Source organism: Rhyacophila brunnea, unplaced genomic scaffold (genome assembly GCF_057557595.1).
Source record: "Rhyacophila brunnea isolate RB1 unplaced genomic scaffold, BYU_Rbru_1.0 scaffold_17, whole genome shotgun sequence".
NCBI lineage: Eukaryota > Metazoa > Arthropoda > Insecta > Trichoptera > Rhyacophilidae > Rhyacophila > Rhyacophila brunnea.
In genome coordinates, this window is record NW_028232827.1 from 3,667,601 (window position 1) to 3,688,552 (window position 20,952).

Sequence of the window (20,952 nt, forward strand, 5' to 3'; positions counted from 1 at the left end):
TCCTCCCTGGTACATTACTTTCTTTGCGATGAACGTACAGTTTACGAAGGAGAAGTTTCCAAAATAAACTCGTCTCATCTGTGTTGTTTACGTGTACGCGGCGGACTACTGAATTTGACAATCAAATACTTGATTTTGTGCTTTTACCTAGTAAAAATAATGGCAGATTATAGTTGTCGGATAATCGAGAGGCGGATTACTAAAAGTATACTGTACTTTCTTTTGAATTCTCGAGATTCAGGATTTCCAGAAAAGAATTCTCGTGATATTATGAAATTAAAAAAAATACCTGTAAAAATCCTAAAATCAGTGTAAAAATGACAAAATCCAAAAAAAATGATTTTTTTTTTATTTAGAAGAAAATAGAAGCATGAAAACTATAATAATTCAAGACATTACTTATTAAAATGGGATTTCAAATAACACAGACTATCAATCGCTGTGTCTGACAATCGCGTACACTTTTGAGACACAAAATTCCCCGATGTTGCAAAAATTGCGCTCATTTTGAGTCGACGTTGGCTTAATTGTGTTAAATGCCCCGATCAATCTTCAACCTTTTGTGTTTTCTGTCCACTTTTTTCATATAGAAAATCGTTTTTTCAATTAATTTTTGATAATAAAGAAATCCCGAATCCCGAGAAAAGAATCCCGTCGGTAAATTCCCGAAACCCAACTCTACACGAAACTTTGTTTTGTGTCTCTCCTGTAAAGTAGTGTTTTTGGAGTTACACAATTTTCTAGTTTCAACGACGTTATGTCCTACTTTGATACTCGGCTACCCATTTGTCGAAATAAACTATTAGTAGATTATTTGGTACACGTCGGTTATGTGGAATACAGCGGCAAACACATTTTTAAAATAGCCGATATATTGGATTATTTGTTAGGTTAACCCAATGATACTCAACCTTTTTTTTCTTCGGGCCAAATACATATATTTGTAAAGTAACGTGGGCCGCATCACTACTGGTGTGACGAAAAAAATCGTGAAACCCCCCCTTTTTTACAAAACATTTTTGAGATTTTAAAAATTATGCGTGTTTTTTTAATTAATCGTGTGCAATAGCAACACTCTTATACCAGATCTAATGTGGACCATAATGACAATCCTCTTCGGGTGTCGAAAAAGTCGAAACGAATCTCAAGATATACGAAATTCCTGATAATAAATGTGTTTCGGGCCGCACATACAAGCTTAAAGGGCCGCAGGTTGAGTATCGCTGGGTTAACCTAACCAAACCCAAACTAACAAATAATCCAGTATATAGGGTATTTTCAAAATGTGTTTGCCGCTGTATTCCACATAACTGACTAGAACCGATTATTTTATCCGTATCGGATAAAGTATTATGATCGTGTGAAAATTCGACATCGAGATTTTGACCGATTTTATCAGGTATCGTCTAGTGATCATGTTTGTACGATTTTTTGAAGAATGAGCTTGGCCAAACAGTCAGTACTTTAACATGTAAACAGTTATTATCGCAATGGTTGAATTTACACACCAGTAAATCCATGCACAAGTAAAAGCACAAGCTAAAACTCTAAAATAATCAGATCACACGCGTGTGATTTTACTCATTCCTGGGACAGTATACTCGATATTATAAAAGTGCATAAATGTATGGAAAAAAATCATAAACTAATAATACGAGGTGGGTCAATAATTCCTTAGAAAAAAGCATTAAAACAGTTTTTATTTTTGTATTTTTTTTTATTTCTCAACATAATCTCCTTGGAGCTCAATACACTTGGTTAGACGTTTCTCAATTTTTTTTAAACCGTCAGAAAAATAAGTTTTCGGAAGGTCCTCAAAATAAGCATTTGTCCGATCGATGACTTCTTCATTTGAAAAAAAACGTTGTCCACTTAGCCATTTTTTTAAGTTTGGGAAAAGGAAAAAGTCACTGGGGGCTAAATCTGGCGAATACGGTGGGTGGTCGACCAATTCGAACTTCAATTCTTCAATTTTAGCCATTGATCGTAAACATGTGTGAACACGGGCATTGTCCTGATGAAAGAGGATTGTTTACCTGTTTAAATAAGGCCGTTTTTCTTCAATTTTGTTTTTTAGCTGGTCCAATAAAGATGCATAATAATCCCCTGTTATTGTTTTTCCTTTTTCCAAATAGTCAACGAAAATAATTCCACGTGCATCCCAAAATACTGTAGCCATAACCTTACCAGCTGATTTTACGGTTTTCGCCTTCTTTGGACATGGTTCGCCTTTCGCAATCCACTGCTTTGACTGTTCTTTCGTCTCGGGAGTATAGTGGTGTATCCATGTTTCATCTACAGTCACAAAGCGACGAAAAAATTCATCCGGATTGCGTTGCATGAGCGACAACAGGGCTTTAGAGGCCACCACCCTATTGCGTTTATTGTCGACTGTGAGCAAACGCGGCACCCATCTTGCAGAAATTTTTTTCATGCCCAATTTGTCATGTAAAATAGAAATGACGCTACCTTTTGAGATCCCTGTAACCTCAATTATCTCACTCAACTTTAATCTTCGGTCACTTAACACCATATCGTGGATTTTATTGATCATTTCTGGTGTAGTCACCTCTACAGGACGTCCTGAGCGTGGTTCATCCTTTGTTGATGTACGACCACGTTTAAATTCATTTAACCAGTTATAAATAGTTGGAAGTGAAGGAGCAGATATGTCGTGAACTAAATCCAACTCATTTTTTATTTCCTTTGCTGTTAACCCTTTTATATTAAAATGTTTAATAACAGCTCTAAACTCAATTTTCTCCATTTTTGTAAAGCAAATTTTTTTTTTAAATGTACGAGAAACACACAACAACCCGACCAATCTGATTGAAACTTCGCAGCATACTGAATCGGTAGTGCCGCTGCATGAAAACAAACCGCTTACAGTACTAGTCGCGCCACCTGTCGGCTTTTCTAAGGACTTATTGACCCACCCTCGTATGTCAACGAATGTTTCCTCGTTACATCCGTGATCGTAATAATCGAGTTCGACTGTACTTCGTTCGTAATTCATAATTCAAAATATCAACATTCTCGGCATTTATAACACAACAAAACATAAACAATTAAAAATGTTACCAAGATTATTTACCTCTCTGACTGCGATGACATGATTATAGAACAGAGTTCCGAGGAAGCTCATATGGATAGGGAAATGGTCACCATATTTTTTAGTTGAGCGTAATTCCTTAGCTGTGGCGGCAGGAAGCTCGGATACTTTTTTGCAAGTTTTGCAAGTAATGGCGTCAGATGTTCTTAAAACCGTTGTAATACACAAATTACAGATGGAATGTCCACAATGCAGTATGAATGGGACGTATTCTCTTAGTTTGTACAAATCTGTTGGTTCACATTAAAATGGCATTCGTTAATAAGCGTCAAGATAGTACAAAAATATAATTTTTATGTGCCGCCATGGGCGCATGTTATTTAATTGTCATGCGTTCGGCGGCATAACAATAATATTGAAATCAGTGTTTGGTATCAGATATTGTTACTTACTGGTTATCGCATAACTTTGGTAACAATAGCTGCACTTCATTTTTGTTGTTTTTCTTTTATATATATTAAATCCTGATGGGTCGGCTAAACAGTCGATGTATTTAAAAAAATAATCTCAAATCCAAACCAAAACGATTTCAACCATAGACTAATAATTCCAGATTCCAGCGAAATTGAACTGAAACGCCCCGCTTAATGTCATAGACTAGAATTTTAATTGGAATAATTAAATGAGTAGATGTTTTGTACCTACCGTACATTGAAATTTCTCAAATTATCAGTATTTTTTTAAGAAACAAGAAATCCTATAAATTTACAACAGATGACAAAATTAATTTTTGCTGAATTAATATTTATTGGACCGCGTAGGAGTAGGTACAGGAAGGCTGCACTGATGGATTATGGATTCCATAGTCCAGTGCCCTGAAACCTTTTCTCACCCACTGCACACCAAAGGACTTCCAAGAATTTCGCGGCACACCACAAGTAAAATTATGTAAACACCAAAACATAGATCCCACATCCTGAACGCGGACTCCAGACCAGAATCTTTGGTGGGCCTTCCTACCTATCACTAGAGTTAAAGACTGTGTGAGACTCTAAATAATAGCGTTTTTCAAATGGTGTTCGAGGTAAAATTGATGGTATTGATTGTATGTTTAGCGATTTTTTGTATTTATTTATAACCCACTTGAATTATGGTTAGTTGTCGGGTTAAAAATTATTATTTATCGAGTATTGACACAATAATAATAAATTGTATTCTACACTCGCATGTTTTAAAATATTAATATCAGCGTAGGTAGTATACTAGCCGCAGTCGACTTTTTTTACTTTTAGAGTAAATTTGTAATTTGTGTTTATCTCACTTATCTGGTTGACCCTGGGCACTCAGCTTAGAGCCCTGTCAGCCCCCCCTTGTGGGGGCCATGCACCAAAATTACATTGATTTACGTTTTTTTTATTTGATAAATAATTAAATATACATAACACATGAGGAAGAACTAAATGTATATATTCCCATGTATTTGTATAACCTATCAATATCCTAATTAATGTGATGGGTGGCAATTTACGTAAAAGTTTTATATAATAATTTCACTTGATATTTGAAAGAGCAATTCGGAGTTCTTGGTCAATGTCAAGCAAGACTGCTTATTATTTTTAAATATAACTTGAGTTGAAAAACTTCAATCACCTAGATATGTCGTAGAAAATGGGATCTGAACTGCGATAGCCTTGCCGGAAATCTGAGGATATTCTTTATTAACCGAAATCCTGAAAATATCCAATGGAACATCTACGTGTCCCGTCGTTTCTCAATCCAACAAATTCCCTTCGAATTTATAGGGAAAGCGCTTCTATAGAATTTTCGACATTGATTGCAAAAGGGTTTCGAATCCAGTATTGATTGTATGAAAGTACTTAATTATGAAATTTCTTTTGCAGCAAAGTTAAGTGTTTTTGAAACGGATCCAAAATTAATTGCTTGTTTTCAATGATAGTCTGATAGGTCCTTTGGTACATTTATAGAGATCCTTGTCTTAACTCCTTCTGCCAAAGTTCGAGTTTATTTTGAATTTTTCTTATTTTCTATCAGAGCACGTCAATATATTTACATTCATACCTTGCACTGTTTTATTAAGTTCATACAGGTGCTCAATCATATTACCAACCATGTACACACATTTGACTATTAAGTAAGAATTGTATAATATACAAAATTATTTGTTTTTTTTAATAAACAATGCACCGCAGCACACCTAGCATCGTCTCGCGGCACACCGTTTGTTGAGAACTGCCGCTCGAGTGATATCACGACTAGTGATTTAACTGGCAACACAATTTCACCCCTACTGGAAAAAGGAGGTTAGACTGAATAAATTAACCGATGATATTTTTTACACCTATTGTAAATGTAAATAACTAATATTTGCTAATATATTATTTATTATAAGGTATGTTGTCCCATTTTGTCATAATTATTTTTATTGTACTTATTCGGCTGTAAAATGTATTCATGAAACATATTTTTTTAGGTTAGAAAAATGACAGAAGTCAACTTGACTATGGGGCCTAGGGAAGGCATTACTTACCCAATAAAGGTATTGTACTGTGGAAATTGTACAATGCCCATAGAATATTGTGAATTTTATCCGGAATATGAAAAATGCAAACAATGGCTCGAAAGGAATCTACCCACGGAGTTCGAAAAGGTTAAATTAAGTGAGTGCTTTCCCCATACGTCTGTTTTCCATGTCACGGTTAATTTCACATTGACATTTACTTGATTTTTATCCATTTAGTGTACTAGTAATTAGATACATCATGAAATTTAACGATCTCCCCGATTGCATTGATAATAATTTTTATGGACCTACCCAACATTATTTGACCATTGTGATATTTACACAGCCATTAGCGGCCTTTACACGCACATTCTTTACCGCGTGCTCAGGAGCGTACGTGCCAGAACCAATGACATTAATATGGACGAAGCATCTAAAAAATAAAATGACACTCACTTTGTGTCGGGTCTGCCGGATGGCGAAATTCATATTTTAATATCGGTATCCTACGCTCAAATGAACATTCTGCTTGCAAGCGGTCTGGCGACACCGCTGGGTCTGCCCATACAAAATTTCTGACTGTCAGGTTTCGACTCCACCGTTATTATTGTGTTACAAAATGCCAATGTGCCTAGTTAAAAATTGTAAAAAAAATCTACTAAACACTCCAAGAAAGATGGGATATCACTTTTCATGTGTTAGTATTATTTATTGTTTATAAAATGCCATTTTAAGATAATGTTTATTCAATGCAATTGAATGACAGAAACCATTGGATAGTCGCCTGTGATGCGCTGGCTCACTTGCGTCTAATCTCCGAGAAGTCGTAAGTAACCGAGAATCTGTTTCTAACGCAATGAGTCATGACACTAATACGCCATTACAATAAAGGTTATATTACTATAAATTGTCGAAGCTTGTATCGCATAATGGAAATGGATACGTCATATGGTCACGTGACATCTACCTATACATCTGTGAATGACTTTCATGCACAATTTCTCGTGCGCGCCGGTATGAAGTGAGTTGTCCATTTAATATGTCATTGGCCAGAACCCGGTACACGTGACAGATCGTCGCTATAGTACTTGTTTTCCGAATATCCATTTTTGTCAAAATCGACATTTTAATGCAGTTATATGTCTTTTGTCTAACTACACCGAAATCATTTATAAAAATTGTATATTTTTATGTTGAAACGGAGATATTTTTTTAAAAATTCCGAATACGCCATGTTTCGCAACGATTGCTTTGTGCTTATTTTCCGAACGTCAAATAGAATATCTCGGTCTCACTCTCGCATATCGCTTTCATATAGCGCTGTCTACTTCTAATGTCGCTCACTTCATATGTGTCTGATGTCTGTTTGTCGTCTTTCAAAGCGCGCGGTTTTGACTACTATTGTGTTATTTTAAGTTTCTATTGTTTAAATAGTGAATTTATCAAATTTAAAGTTATCAATCTTGACTGGTACATCACCAGTTCGCCCTGAACTACAGCAGAGTTATGGAAGTAAGTATTTTAACCTAAATTACTGTATTTTGTACTGAGAAACAGAGATAATATCCCAACGGTCATATGAATTGTACAGTGTGACTCGGTAACTACTGCCTTAAAAAAATATTATTATTAATGTCTATAATCAAAACTTTTTCTGTTTTTTATTTACTTTTTATCTATTCATGCTAAAATGTACGCGAATAGTTAATCTCATTTATTAATAAAATGTATGTTTATACCTATTTTTATTTGGTGGATTTCCATTGAACAGTACATTTGATTGAATTATAATACTATTGGCAATGACATTATTAATGGACGACGCACTCAATACAGTAGCTAGCAAGTAAATTCGAATGTATAGGTAGACGTCACGCAATTTCCATTATCGATATCACGCATCGGGAATTTATAGCAATATTACCTTTATTGTAATGGCGCTAGAGCAGTGTTTCTAATGTCAATGTTCATTTGAGCGAACCCGTTCGAACCGAACAATTCAGCATACCCAACAAAAAGCATCAGGAATTTATAGCAATACCACCTTTATCGTAATGGCGTTAAAACAGATTATGCGATTTGGCAGACCCGACAATAAAGTGAGTGTCATTTTCTTTTCCAGATGATTCGTCCATATTAATGTCATTGACTATTGGCTATCCAATAGATATTTCAATTTATGTACCATCTGTTAAGATTAATTCTGGTTTCGTGAGTGAACTATTTTATATGATAATATTATACTCAGGATATAATATTCGCAACCAATGGTTATTAAATAACACATGCCCCTATTTTTTGGGGTCTAGGACGATTTGGCACCGGACAACTGAACGCCACGGAATTCAAAAATAAATAGACGTTAGGTACTTATAGGTACTTTAAAAAAAAATATTCAATATTATTATTTATATTTCAATGATTATATTATGATTTAATAGTTGTTGAGAATGTAAATATGCAGACGTAAACAATGATTTAATCGTGCATATGTTTAAGTTCCAATGAAAAAAGAGTTTTTTATTTTATACTAGCTGATCCGGCAAACGTTGTTCTGCCATATAAATTATTTCTAGTGAATATTTTGGTTGTTAAATAAAAAATAACGAATGTATCGTAAGTGTGTGGGGATGGGATCTATGATAGAAAGAGGAATAGAGCGCTGCAGACGATGACCGCCGATAAAAACAAAAAAAAACATCAACCATTCATTTTCTCAATTCAAAATGAGTAATGATGTTCATAATGAATGAATTACCTGTGACAGGATCTCGTTGTTTAATGTTTATGCGATATCCGTCTTGTCCCTTCCAGAAAATTAGCGGATATTGGAGAGCGTCGTATGAACGATGTGTGTCAGCGATGAACTCCAGATTATTGTTTCTTCTTCGAATCACGATTTCTCGCGTCGATGTGCGGTCGCCAACCATGATTCCAGCAATGTCGTCAACAACAGGCGCATTGAATCGACGCACGTGCTCTCCAGCTGGTGTTTTATCAGGATTGATGACAATAGCGTGATTGTCACTTTGCAATTCGTGCATGTGTGTTTTGAAGAATTTCAATAATTCATTGTGCTCATTCAACAGGGCGTCCAGTTCGCCGACGATGCGCCTGGCATTAGGCGAATTGAGGTTATTGTAGCCGCAACGTGCATCCACATGATTGATGTCCTCACCGCCCATGAAGTAGATTTGTAAAAATTTATGTGGTTCGTTTGGCATTGGCAGCAATGAGCCTACTTTGTGGTATACCTGGCCTTTGATTTTGAACGTAGAATGGAATTGTTGACCATTTGCCGCAGTATTGTGAACTATTTTTGTTGCTCCGAACGAAGTCATTTGGAAGCATGAATTGAATGTGAGAATGGACTTCAGGAACAGGTTTGAATCTGGAACCGTGCCGATGAGCAAGCCTTTCAATGGTTCTGTGGTATCTCAATTTCTGATAGTTGCACTTTTCCTGATGCGCAACACATCCTGGCTGACTCATGTTTGAATTTGAGCGCATGACAATGGGGCCATTCTTTGTCCATAGCACCAATCAGCACTTTCGGATGAGCGGTATATTCAATATCTGGCTCGTTCTCGAATGCGAGACGAAGGAACGAAGCGGATGTAAATGTTCGATGTACTTGTTGGCGTTGTCGGTCATTTGCTCTGCGTGTGTTAACTACGAACTGGCGCGCTTGGCTCCGTTCCAATTGTCGTTGTTGATTTCGTTCAGCTCGTGCCTCTTGTGATTGGGATGCACGCAATTGCGACATGTTTACACGCATGTTTTTGTTATCTTGTTGGATTTGTTCGTCTGTTCTTTCTGCTCTACTATTTTGCATGTGTGTTGCTTTATTCGTTCGACGGCCCAAATGGCCCCCCTTGCGTCTTGCTAGCATTGTGCACTGTAATACACGCACATAAAAATAGATAAATTAAAATAAATCGTACAAAATTTTGCACGCACTGCGTTGTGATATGCCGAATGAAATGTCAAAATGACGCGACGCTTCTCTTGAATTCTTCTCGGACGTAGCGCCATCTGTCATTCAACAACATAAATAATTTCGTTCTGTTTGAAATACGAACGACGGTTAAATTTGTTCATACAAAAATAATAAAATCGCGATTAAAAAATGGGAGGGTAGGGGTAGGAGGGTGAAAATTTGGGGTTATAAGTATTTTTTTATGCCAAATAATAAAAAAAATACAAAAAAAAATTGTCAAAAAAATAAAAGAAAAATTTTCTGGATAGAGATACCCTAATCACCTAGCGGTATGAAATATACTTGTTGACCTATTCTCATATCTAACAAATATACATTAAAAAAATCATAAAAATCGGTCGAGCCATTTCGGAGGAGTTCGACCACAAACATCGTGACACGAGATTTTTATATATATAGAGATAAAGCCTTAGGCATGGTAATTCTCAATCCGCGATAAAGAATACATTATGTTAAGAGTAAAATGAATTCAAACTACTAAGTAGTAAATAGAAACTGATTAAAATACCTCGTCTAGACGTGTCTACGACAGTGCGGCGTCCAATTGTCCGGAGGCCAGTCGTCCCATTCCCATTTTTTGTTCCATGCCAATAATACATAATAATATGTAATGTATGGTTTGTATAAGTTTAATTGTATCAAGTTCGATTAAAATCCATAATGAAGCATTATTTGTGACCAATAAAATTATCATTGCCACCATTTTAATATAGAAATTAGAAAATTTTCACTACCTACCTTATTATTACGTAAATCTATGGATACAGTTTTTTTATAACTATAATTATATAATATGTTGATTCCCAATTTTGTAAACAGAAAATCGTGAATGGCATATTTGATTATTACCTATGAAATTAGGTAAAAACGATCATTGATACAACTTGATCAGGTATTTACAAAAAAATCATGTACCATCACTAAATTTATTAAAAATTACATGAATAAATATTAAGTTTTTAAGTTTGTACTTTTTGACAACACGGTATACCGTGGGCCATGCAACGATACGCTATGGTCTTACATTCCGAATGTCCTTGTTTTGTTCCGAATATCCACTTTTCGAGCCAGCGCTGAAAATGATCCGTAAATCCACATTGCTTACTTGTAAATAAAACGTATTTTCTCTTAGTTTAATGAATTATACTAATATATTATTCATCAAATCTCTTCTTGGATAATGTGGCAATCATAAAGTGGAGACAGAGTGCTTGATATATATACTGATATTTAAATATAAGATAGTGAACTTTGTTCTTTGTTTCCTGAACAGTCGACATTTGGTCTATTCGGAAAACAAGTACTATAGTGACGAGTGTCTGCTGCTAAAGTTTACATCGCAACTATATCCTGCGCTATAGCACAACGTTTTGAGATCATCTTGATCATCATCAGATTCATCATCTTGATTCATAGAGGGCCACAGCTTTCCCACGATGAAATTAGTGTTCGTCCCGGTAGGTTGTTCCATGCCTCAGCTACGTTAAATATGACAGCGGACAGCTGACATTCGCACGCGGCGGACTACTGAATTTGACATAACAAATACCGGCGAATTATAGAGGTTGATTTTTTGCTTTCAACAAGTAAAAATAACGGCAGATTATAGTAGAGAGAGTATTGTATTACCTAACCAAATAGTGAAACTTGAATTCTGATTGGATGGTATTGTGTTACTACGTACATTGACAATTTCAAATAGGAAACACGTTCGACTTGAACCAGAACTAAATCATTCGCTATATAACACAAAAATGTAGCATGTGGAATAACAGATGGTGACAATCATAAGTAATGAACAAGCAGCCAAATACACTGAAGCATCGTTACTTAGGAAATTTAAATGAGTAATCATAAATAATCGTACGTGTCATACGTATATACAGTAGCATCTCGATTATCCGGAATTATAATTATAGTATGATCAGTTTTATAAAATTATAGGAAAAATGTTTGATAGGTACCTATACGATTTCAAATAAAATACATTTTTTTTTTAATAAGTTTGTGAGTAGTGGCGGACCCCGACTTACGAACGTTTGACTTTCGCACAATTAGCTATTTCGCACATTTCAAAAAAAATCGTTTTTTTAAAACGTCGCGCTGACTGTGCGGTTAAGATATCCCCTTCTCGCTCGCTCACAAGCAAGTGCATTTCTTGCGTCACTTGCATCCTGCTTGCACCCGTCATTTTGCTTGTGAGCTAGCTAGGATAGGTTTAGTCTTGCGCAGGAGCGCGTGCGGGCGTGTCATGTTGTGCGTTTTGATAAATTATTCATTTGAAATATTTCACCCTAAAAATTTATAAACATGAGTGAGAAACGGAAAAACTGCAGTGTTGATACGAACAAAAAGAAATCAAGGACTCATAAACTTCTCACGATCGAGGCAAAGATGGAAATTATTAGACGTTCTGATAGCGGCGAATCTTTTGCTTCAATTGGACGTTCGTATGATACTAACAGGTCTACGATATGTTCAATTTTGAAAAATAAAAATAAAATTAAGGAATACGTTCAAAACTGTGGAAATATATCTTTAAAGATTGTTTCCAAAAGACACGGCATAGTTATGGATGAAATAGAAAAATCTTTGTATTCATGGATCGATGACCAACATCAAAAAGATGTCCCTCTGAGTATTACAATTATTCAAGCGAAGGCTCTTAGTTTGCACAAAGATTGGAAGGCTAGATTAAAAGAAGATTCTAACACGATTTTTCAAGCAAGTAACGGTTGGTTAAACAAGTTTAAAATGAAGTATTCTTTTCATAATATTAGATTCACTGGAGAATCGGCTGATGCGGATAAAGATGCTGCAAAAGAATTTATTTCCTCATTATCCAAAATTATTGAAGATGGAGAGTATTCCTCTAGCCAAATATTTAATGTAGATGAGACAGGTTTATATTTGAAAAAAATGCCTAATTGTACATTCTTATCTAAGGAAGAATCATTTGCCCCTGGGCATAAACCTTCTAAAAACCGAACAGAAAATCCCAGAGCATTGAAAGGGAAAGATAAAGAATGGCTTCCAGTCATTTGGAAATCAAATAAAAAAGCCTGGGTTACTGCGTTAATATTTAAAGATTGGTTCACTTTACATTTCATGCCAGCAGTTAAGGCCATGCATTAGTTGAGGCACGGTCTAAAAAGATCGTCGCTAGGCGATGCGCGGATTGCGGGTGGCGGGTGAAAATGACGCCTGTCAAACGAAATATTAATTGTCATATAAATCCAACATACGTCCATTTTATGTTCTGTTTATTGTTCTATTAGTAACAATAATAATATATTCATTGACATGTTTTCTTTTTAAAGTAAATGGGTAACGTTTTTAGTCATCTTTACACGATTTTAGAATTAATTGACCTGTCGCCATCACGCAGCAAAGTGACGTGTTCCTGGGTCAACATTCTCTCAGTGAATGGCAGCGAGTCCAAAATTTCGTCGCGCGTACAGTTGAAAATTATTTGGCGTTTCACTGATGCGTCACCTTAAGCAATATTGTAAAGTTAATAGTTTACCATTAAAATATTATTACTCTTAGACAATGCTCCAGGACACCTAAAATCTATACAGAAACATGTCTCTTAAACGCCTTTTAAACATGTTATATTTACTTGATAAATACATATTTTAAAATACACACAATTTAAAAACAAAATTTACTTCCCTCTATTTTCGAACATTCAACACTCGCACACATTTTCAGGAACCAATTATGTGCGAAAGTCGAGGTCCTCCTGTATCTGGACCAGCGTTCTCCAACTGGCGGCTTGCCAAAATTTTTTTGCGGCCTGCGAGCTGTACAGCAAATTTTTCATCAAACATTGGGGAGAGAATTACCCATCATACATTAAAATATGAAAACATTTCATTATAATACTAAATAATAATTTTCATCCCCAATCAGTTCAGGTAATCGAGGTTCTACTCCTACTGTAAAAACAAAACATCAAAAATGGGCCAAAGGTGTTGTTTATAAACAAAATTGCATTACAAGATTGTGGAATCAGAATAAGTGCTGTATTAGAATAAGTTCATAAGGCTACTTTTAGTTTTGGTCCAAACTCTTTGATATGCTCCCTTTGATGTAGAAATGGTGATTTTCCTTTGTTTTATTTTATATTCATGTTACTTAAAATCGTTGTAACAAATTTACAGATGAAGAAGGTGGAGGGGGGGAGGAGGAAAAGAAACGTCAGAAGCGTGGGGGTAAAGGAATGCTGAAAGCCAAAAAGAAGGAAGACGTCCCAAGACTTGTGACCGTCGCGAGAGCACCCCGAGGAAAGAAGAAGTGTGTTACCGTTGTCACTGGCCTAAGCACTTTTGGTATGAGTATAATGATTTTATTATTTATTTTTGTGACTAGGTACCGGTAGTCCCAGAAGTACCCGACCTGACGTATAGATAGCAGTTGTTATTTGAAAATAGTGACCATGATAAAAAGTACCAACCTTATAAAGCCTAAGTTTGAAGTTTGACGACGTTACGTTGTTCAGTAATTATTTGTCAGCCATCAACAGTGAACGCTCTCAGTGATTTTGTAAATATGGAAAAAATTGGTAAAATTTATGTGATACAATACTTTCTTTTGAAAGGATTCAGTCCAACCAATATCAAAGCGGCGCTAGATTCTACTCTGGAGGTGTCTGCTCCTTTGTTTACAACAGTAACGTATTGGGTGGATGAGTTTAAATGAGGCTGTACGAGCTGCCAAGACGAACATCGCAGTGGTCAACCAAATGAGGTGACCATGCCAGAAATGGTGACGAAAATCCACAAAATGGTATTGGATGAACGTCGACTGAAATTGCGCGAGTGAGTGCTGTACATCATATATTGACAGAAAATTTGGAGATGAGAAAGCTGTGCGCAAGGTGGGTGCCGCGATTACTCACAATGGAACAAAAACAGCATCGTGAGGATGTTTCAATCGAGTGTTTGGTGAAGTTTCACAGCAATAAAGCAGAGTTTTTGCGTCTATTCATAACCATGGATGAAACATGGGTCCATCACTTCACACCTGAGACGAAAGAACAGTCAAAACAATCGACTGAAAGGGGAGAATCGGCTCCAAAGAAGGCGAAGACAGTTCCATCTGCAGGCAAGGTCACGGTGTCAGTTTTTTGGGATGCGCGTGGGGTATTTTTCATTGATTGTCTTCAGAAAGTAAAATCAATCAACGGGCGTGTATTATGCAAACTTATTGCAGCGTTTGAGTGATGAAATCAAGAAAAAGCAACCGCATTTGGCGAAAAAGATAGTTTCGTTTCATCTGGATAATTCATCAGTTCACACATTCGTTATCGCAATGGCCAAAATCAATGAGTTAAAGTTCGAATTGCTTCCTCACGCACCCTATTCGCCAGATTTAGCCCCCTCGGATTATTTTCAGTTTCCAAACTTGAAAAAATGGCTCGGTGGTAAAAGATTTGCTAACAATAAAGAGGTGGAGTCGGCGGTTGATGGCTATTTTGAGGAGCTCGACGATTCTCACTATAAACAGGGTATCAAAGCTATTGAACATCGCTGGAAAAAGTGTATCAACCTAAAAGCAGACTACGTAGAGAAATAAAATAAAAAATTCCCAAATTTTTTGTGTTTTCTTTGTTAGGTCGGGTACTTCTGGGACCACCCTCGTACCTCACACTGTTCGTCGACAACCTTAAATACTAATTACACGCAATGATTCAGATACCAATTTGATTGCATTGATGCTTAGTTTGATTGTTCAAAGACCTACTGCTTAAGATTTACAGCCGACTACGTATTATCACGGACATAACAAGAAAATAGATGTGTAAACACGTATTATCGTGCAAGTTGCAAGATTGTATGTATAGATTAAAAAAGTTCAGCAGCTTCTGAATTTTCACGCGACAGTTGGAACTTGTCTGTGCAGTATTGAACGATAGCGGCGAACCTATTGGAAAAACTACAAACTACACCACACAGAGCATTTTTGACCTTTACCAATTTTCACAATCAGTTAAATAGCACTATAAAAAAACAACAACGCGTCTCGCTTACGCTTGAAGAATGAGATTGGTGAGACAGTTAGCACTTTTCCATGTAAACAGGTATTATCGTGATGGTTTAATTTACACACTATTGGTGTCAGTAAATCCATGCACGTGTACAGGTGCTATTAGATATGTCGCACAACAGCGCTTTTGAGAGAGTCAGGAATTTTGTTTAACTGGGGTCCTCTATTAACAGTGAGAGTAGCCTAGAAATCGAAATTAAAAGAAGATAGTGCTAGGTAGCAAATGTCGCTTCTGACTAACGGAGGTGTTACGTTCCGAAGTATTAAGCCAACACTTGAAACGCATCTTGTACAAAACACTAATAAGACCAGATGTCTTAGCGATGGTGCCCACAGAACGTGTCGGGCGCCGCACTCGCGCAAAATTTCTACAAGTGGCGCATAAATCATTGAAAATACAACGTAATCAAATACGCCAGCGCCCACTGGATATGGCGACGCATTATACGCGCGCGCCGCATGAATCATCGTTTTTTCGCGAATCACCGCTTCTCGGCGATACGAATGAAAGAAAATACAATGGAGTCCATTCATTGAACACAGCGAGCAAAAACACGCTGCGCGAGGCATCGTCGATCGACGGGCGGAAAGCAATTATTTAATTACAGAGAAGTCATTGTTTTATTTTATTGCGTGTTCAGTTTATCGCTGGTTGAATAATGTCGTCGTAAATTTTAATTACAAGCCCCGAAATAATATAATATTTTTATTGCTTTGTTATGAGAGGCGCTGTAATAATATTTATTTTGTGCTGCTTGGGCCGCTTACTACATAGGTGAAGGGTAATGCGCGGCGAGAGACGTGTGATTATGGTTATGAATAAACACTGCATACGCGGACTTCGCGCGCCCAACGCGTTCTGTGGGCACCATCGCTTATATGGCTCGTAGATCTGGTACATAATAACGAAGACGAAGATACAATCACAAGCTGTACGCTTTGTACGGGGGCCTGCATATTATACAGTCCATCAAATTGGGCCTCCTTAAGTGGCTATACTTGGAAACTCTGTATAATAATCTATGTTCAAGGCATTCTGTCACCACAATCGTTGAGTCAACATACAACGGTTCAAACTGTTAGTTAATGATCGGGGAGCCAAAGCCCATTTGAATAACTGGTAGTCTCAATAAGCGATCTTGTAATGTATAGAAAAACGGTTCTTTTTACAATACCCTTTATTCACAAGAATATCAAATGCCTAATAATTAAATAAACGTAATTGCGCTGAAAACTTATGTCTCAAATTAGTATAAAAATTCACATTACTAAAATTATTGATTGTGAATATCTCAAATCGTATAATTAATTTTATGTACTATTTTTATTGGTAAATATTACATAGTGACACATTTTAACTTATGATTTTTTTCAGATATTGATTTAAAAGTGGCGGCAAAATTTTTTGGCACAAAATTTGCGTGCGGCTCTTCCGTCACTGGTGATGACGAAATCGTTATTCAAGGAGACGTTAAGGATGACCTGTTCGACATTATTCCTGAAAAGTGGCCCGAGGTATGTATTACAATTACACATTTGTTATGACATCTCACAATAACATTTTATGGTCTAGATCAGTGGTTCTCCTGTGCGGCCACCAGAGGATTTTCTAACCTTCACTACCTGTGATTTGGAAATCCAATCGAAAAGCATGGATGACTCAAGAAATTTTTGACGTTTAGTTTCGTCATCATTTTATACAAGAGGTAGAAGAATATTGCAAAGAAAATAAACAACCATTTAAGATTTTATTGTTGGTTGATAATGTACCGGGTCATCTGCCTTGTGATTATAATGACAATTAAAAATAATGTTCCTTCCTCCAAATACAACCTCCATTTACACGATTTGCGAAATCTTACATTTGAAATCATTACTACGTACTTAAAAACTAATATCTCCGAATGCAATACTTCTAATGCCATCAAAAAAATATAATATACAGTAAGTCCTCGACTTAGACGATTTTTCGACTTACATGAAAACTTTCGGAACGAATTAATCACGTAAGTCGTCGACTTACTGTATTACAAACATTTTCAGGTGACATTCTCATGAAAGGTTAATGTAATATAACATTATTATTGGGTAATACTGCCAGTGAAAACGGTTAAGAGATTTAGTGTATAATGTAACAAAAGTATTGTGAGAAATCACAGCCTCGACAATAAAATAGAATATTACCATAAAATTCTCCATGAATAACGGCATAGCTCAGTTCTAGAGTAAATAAGGTAGAGCACATGATCTTTATAGAAAACAAAAATATATTAAGGGTCGTGAGAACTGATTGTTGTACGCTTGTCTGCCAATGAGTTCCACTCGTGCACCATGAAAAATGTAACCAAGAAATAGTTTAGGGCGCCATGCCAGATTTAATTCAACTGGGTGATAACACAATAGGATTAATCAGGCAACTTTAAAAAAATAAAAGAGAATGTTTGTGCTAGGAACCATGTCCAAAATCAAGGTTTATTAAAACAAAGTTAAGCAAAAACACATGCTCAGTCCAAAATCATGTAGAAGTGAAACAGTAATAACGAACAAATGCTAGGCCTAATTCCTACGAAGCGTAGACGAAACTTCCTTCAAGACCCTCCTTCGGCGATGTCGGTTGGTGAACTCCCTCTTCGATCCGCTTCTTTCGATCACTCAGCGTGTTCACGACGCAATCGTACCAACGTAATTCTTTTATAATTCTCAGGCTTGCAATGTAGCGGTTGCATATTTTAGCGGCCCGGTGTTGCTAGCGTTAAGTAACGTATTTATCAGTGTAAGGTGAATAAATATCGTTACAACATATTGCAGATACAAAACATGTCGCCAATCTAAAATTTAAAATCTAGAATCTAAAAAACAATGCGTAGAATATTCGGTAGATAATTAGTCTGGTTTCAGCACAACAATACGGTAGACAAATTATGCTAGAGTTTCATTTTTATTTATTTTCATTTAGTTACAATTATCATCAGCACTTTTTAAATTCTGTTCCAGATCGATGAAGACAATATCGAAGACCTGGGAGATCAGAAGAGGTAGTCATAATCAACAAACACCATACCCACAATAAACAAAACATTTTTTTATAAAACAAATCAATGAGATGTTGTTCTGTATCTTCTTGTCTATTACTTGTTCAAATTATTTATGTACTAATAAATATTTCTGAATTGTATGCCTTGTTTTAATCATTAGAAACTTGTCCTATATGTACTTAGTGATGTCATATTGAAAGAAAAAGTATCAATAATTGGTACATACAGTAAAACCTCGTTAATAAGAACACGGATAATTCAAAATTCGCCATAATTCGAAATTTTCGCAAAAAAAACATCCCTTGAACATTATTTTCATATAAAACCATACCTTTAATTCGAATTTTGAATTCGAAATGATTTCAGAATCCTGACATACAAAAATATTCAATAAATCGTAATAAAGTATACTATTTCATGAGCCATCATCAGGGGCGCGACAACCCGGTGTGGGTCCTGGCCTCCTACAACAGCTCCCTCCACCTGTCCCTATCCAGTGTGGCCGCTTTCCAATTTGGTACCCCCAGAATACGGCAGTCACTGGCAGCTCCATCTAACCAGCGAATCTTTGGCCTCCCTCTTCTTCTACGTCCTATTGGATTGCTGGACATCACTCTCTTTGCCGGTTCATTGTCATTCATACGGTGCACATGACCTAGCCATCGCAGTCTCCCAATCTTAATTGATTGAACTGCGCTGCAATCTTCGTACAGTCCGTAGAGCTCAGCATTATATCTTCTCCTCCAATTGGTGCCATCCCTGATCGGTCCATATATACGGCAGAGAATTTTTCTTTCAAAGATGTTCAGGGCTCGTTCATTTCACAGAGTTAATGTCCAGTTTTCCGATGCATTTCCGATTTCCATTTTCCGAGGTTTCCGATTTCATGAGCCAGTCATTGAAAATTGTGACAGATTTTTCTTAAAACATCATAAATTACTTATTTTAAGAAGGTAATATAAATAATCCTTACATTTTATGACCCATTAACACACGGAATCGGAAATTTCATAGGCACATCTATGATCGTAAACGAAATTAATTATAAAACCGTAAATTGCTAATACAAATTTCTCGAAAAATCTATTTTTTATGAAATACCTGTTTTAATTTTACCATATTTTGTATGTATGCACTATAATCCGCCGCTTTCACTAATTGGACACTTGTCTGGTTTTTGGGGTGGCGGATTACTGAGCGAGTACTGTACTTGCAACGTATAAGATAAGACTATCTGAAAATAATGATTATGAATCCCTCATAATGATCGCCGAATCAAGGGGTGGTTGGTGCAGAGAGACAGATACAAGAGACGGCCCGAGGGCATGCCACACAAGGATGTGGTGCCGCTGATTGATAATATTATTCTGGTATATTTTACAAAGAAGACAGTGGTTATCACTCGCAAATAACCTCTACAGCTCTATGTGTAAGTAAACTCCTAGAATTCATCATGTGACAAGTAAAACCATTCAAGAATCCAAATGTCATAATATGTACTCTCTACGTCTCGTTAGTGCGTAGTATTCTTGATATGGGTCTATTATCTGGAGTCCTACAAGCTTATTTTAAAGTGTGTCAATGTCTTTATTTTAAGACATGACTATTTTGCTTTCGATAATTTGTCATACTTGCTTTTCACTCTTTTGAATCTCGTAGGTCACTTCTACTTTTCAGACATTTTTGCCTGCAGGCTGTCTGAGGATGGTTTCCAATCCTGACGTCCTAAAGAATTTGAATTTTTATGCACCCGTCAATTATTTACGTGATGACCATGACGTCTTCTGGGTTAGAACCGTTTCGTCGTGTCAAGCTAATCAGGCAGCATTAGCGAGGGGAGCGAGACTAGTCAATGCGCCCCCCCCCCAAAGCAGACATTTATGCATGCAATGTTTTGTTTTTTAATTAAATAACTATATCGCACCCCCAGTAAAATACTGTAGTAAGTCAAAAATTGGCATTTTGCAGGAGAGCCATTTGAAGTTTCAAATATTCTTTGTAAATACAGGAAAAGTCTGAATGTAAAAATTATTACTCATTTTTATGGAAAAACATGATCTATTTTCAACTGTATTCATCATTTTTCTCTAAAACATATACAAACGGAGATATTTGAATATTTCTGAGTTACGACTGTATTTTATTAGGATATTTGACAATTTCATGGTAAAATTTGAATCAACTCAATACTTTCTATGTAAATTTCCCTACCATCACTCTAATAATTTCAACTAATTTGTTAGGCACTGTAAAGGAAGGTTTTCAAAATATTAAGTTATGGTACAATCTTTAA

The 20,952-nt window shown here is 36.2% G+C and overlaps 2 protein-coding genes across 3 annotated transcripts in view; one reads left to right on the forward strand and one right to left on the reverse strand.

Annotated features, from left to right (window-relative positions):
- Positions 1–3,654, reverse strand: part of LOC147073568 (RING finger protein 17-like) — a 39,998-nt gene extending 36,344 nt beyond the window's left edge. Inside the window, exons 1-2 of the mRNA XM_085944824.1 lie at positions 3,505–3,654; positions 3,095–3,342 (exon numbers count right to left, since the gene is read on the reverse strand). Coding sequence (XP_085800950.1) covers positions 3,095–3,342; positions 3,505–3,544 — 288 coding nt within the window. The 5' untranslated portion in view covers positions 3,545–3,654. The remainder of the gene's footprint in view (positions 1–3,094; positions 3,343–3,504) is intronic.
- Positions 3,655–5,339: 1,685 nt separating this feature from the next.
- Positions 5,340–18,799, forward strand: DENR (density-regulated protein). Of its 2 annotated transcripts, none has more exons than XM_085944528.1 (5): positions 5,340–5,462; positions 5,544–5,730; positions 13,740–13,907; positions 17,000–17,139; positions 18,619–18,799. In XM_085944528.1, the coding sequence occupies exons 2-5, from the start codon at positions 5,553–5,555 to the stop codon at positions 18,661–18,663; spliced, it is 531 nt and encodes a 176-aa protein (XP_085800654.1). In that variant the 5' UTR covers positions 5,340–5,462; positions 5,544–5,552; the 3' UTR covers positions 18,664–18,799. The 2 variants fall into 2 exon arrangements, with proteins under 2 accessions (XP_085800654.1, XP_085800655.1); XM_085944529.1 differs by having other exon boundaries at positions 5,340–5,373.
- Positions 18,800–20,952: the final 2,153 nt, after the last annotated feature.

What these genes read in the sequence shown, in the direction of transcription:
- DENR (XM_085944528.1), top strand. Translation starts at nt 5,553, where the DNA reads ATGACAGAAGTCAACTTGACTATGGGGCCTAGGGAAGGCATTACTTAC. An exon ending in GTTCGAAAAGGTTAAATTAA is followed by an intron (nt 5,731 to 13,739) that starts GTGAGTGCTTTC and finishes ACAAATTTACAG; the next exon opens with ATGAAGAAGGTGGAGGGGGG. An exon ending in TTCCTGAAAAGTGGCCCGAG is followed by an intron (nt 17,140 to 18,618) that starts GTATGTATTACA and finishes ATTCTGTTCCAG; the next exon opens with ATCGATGAAGACAATATCGA.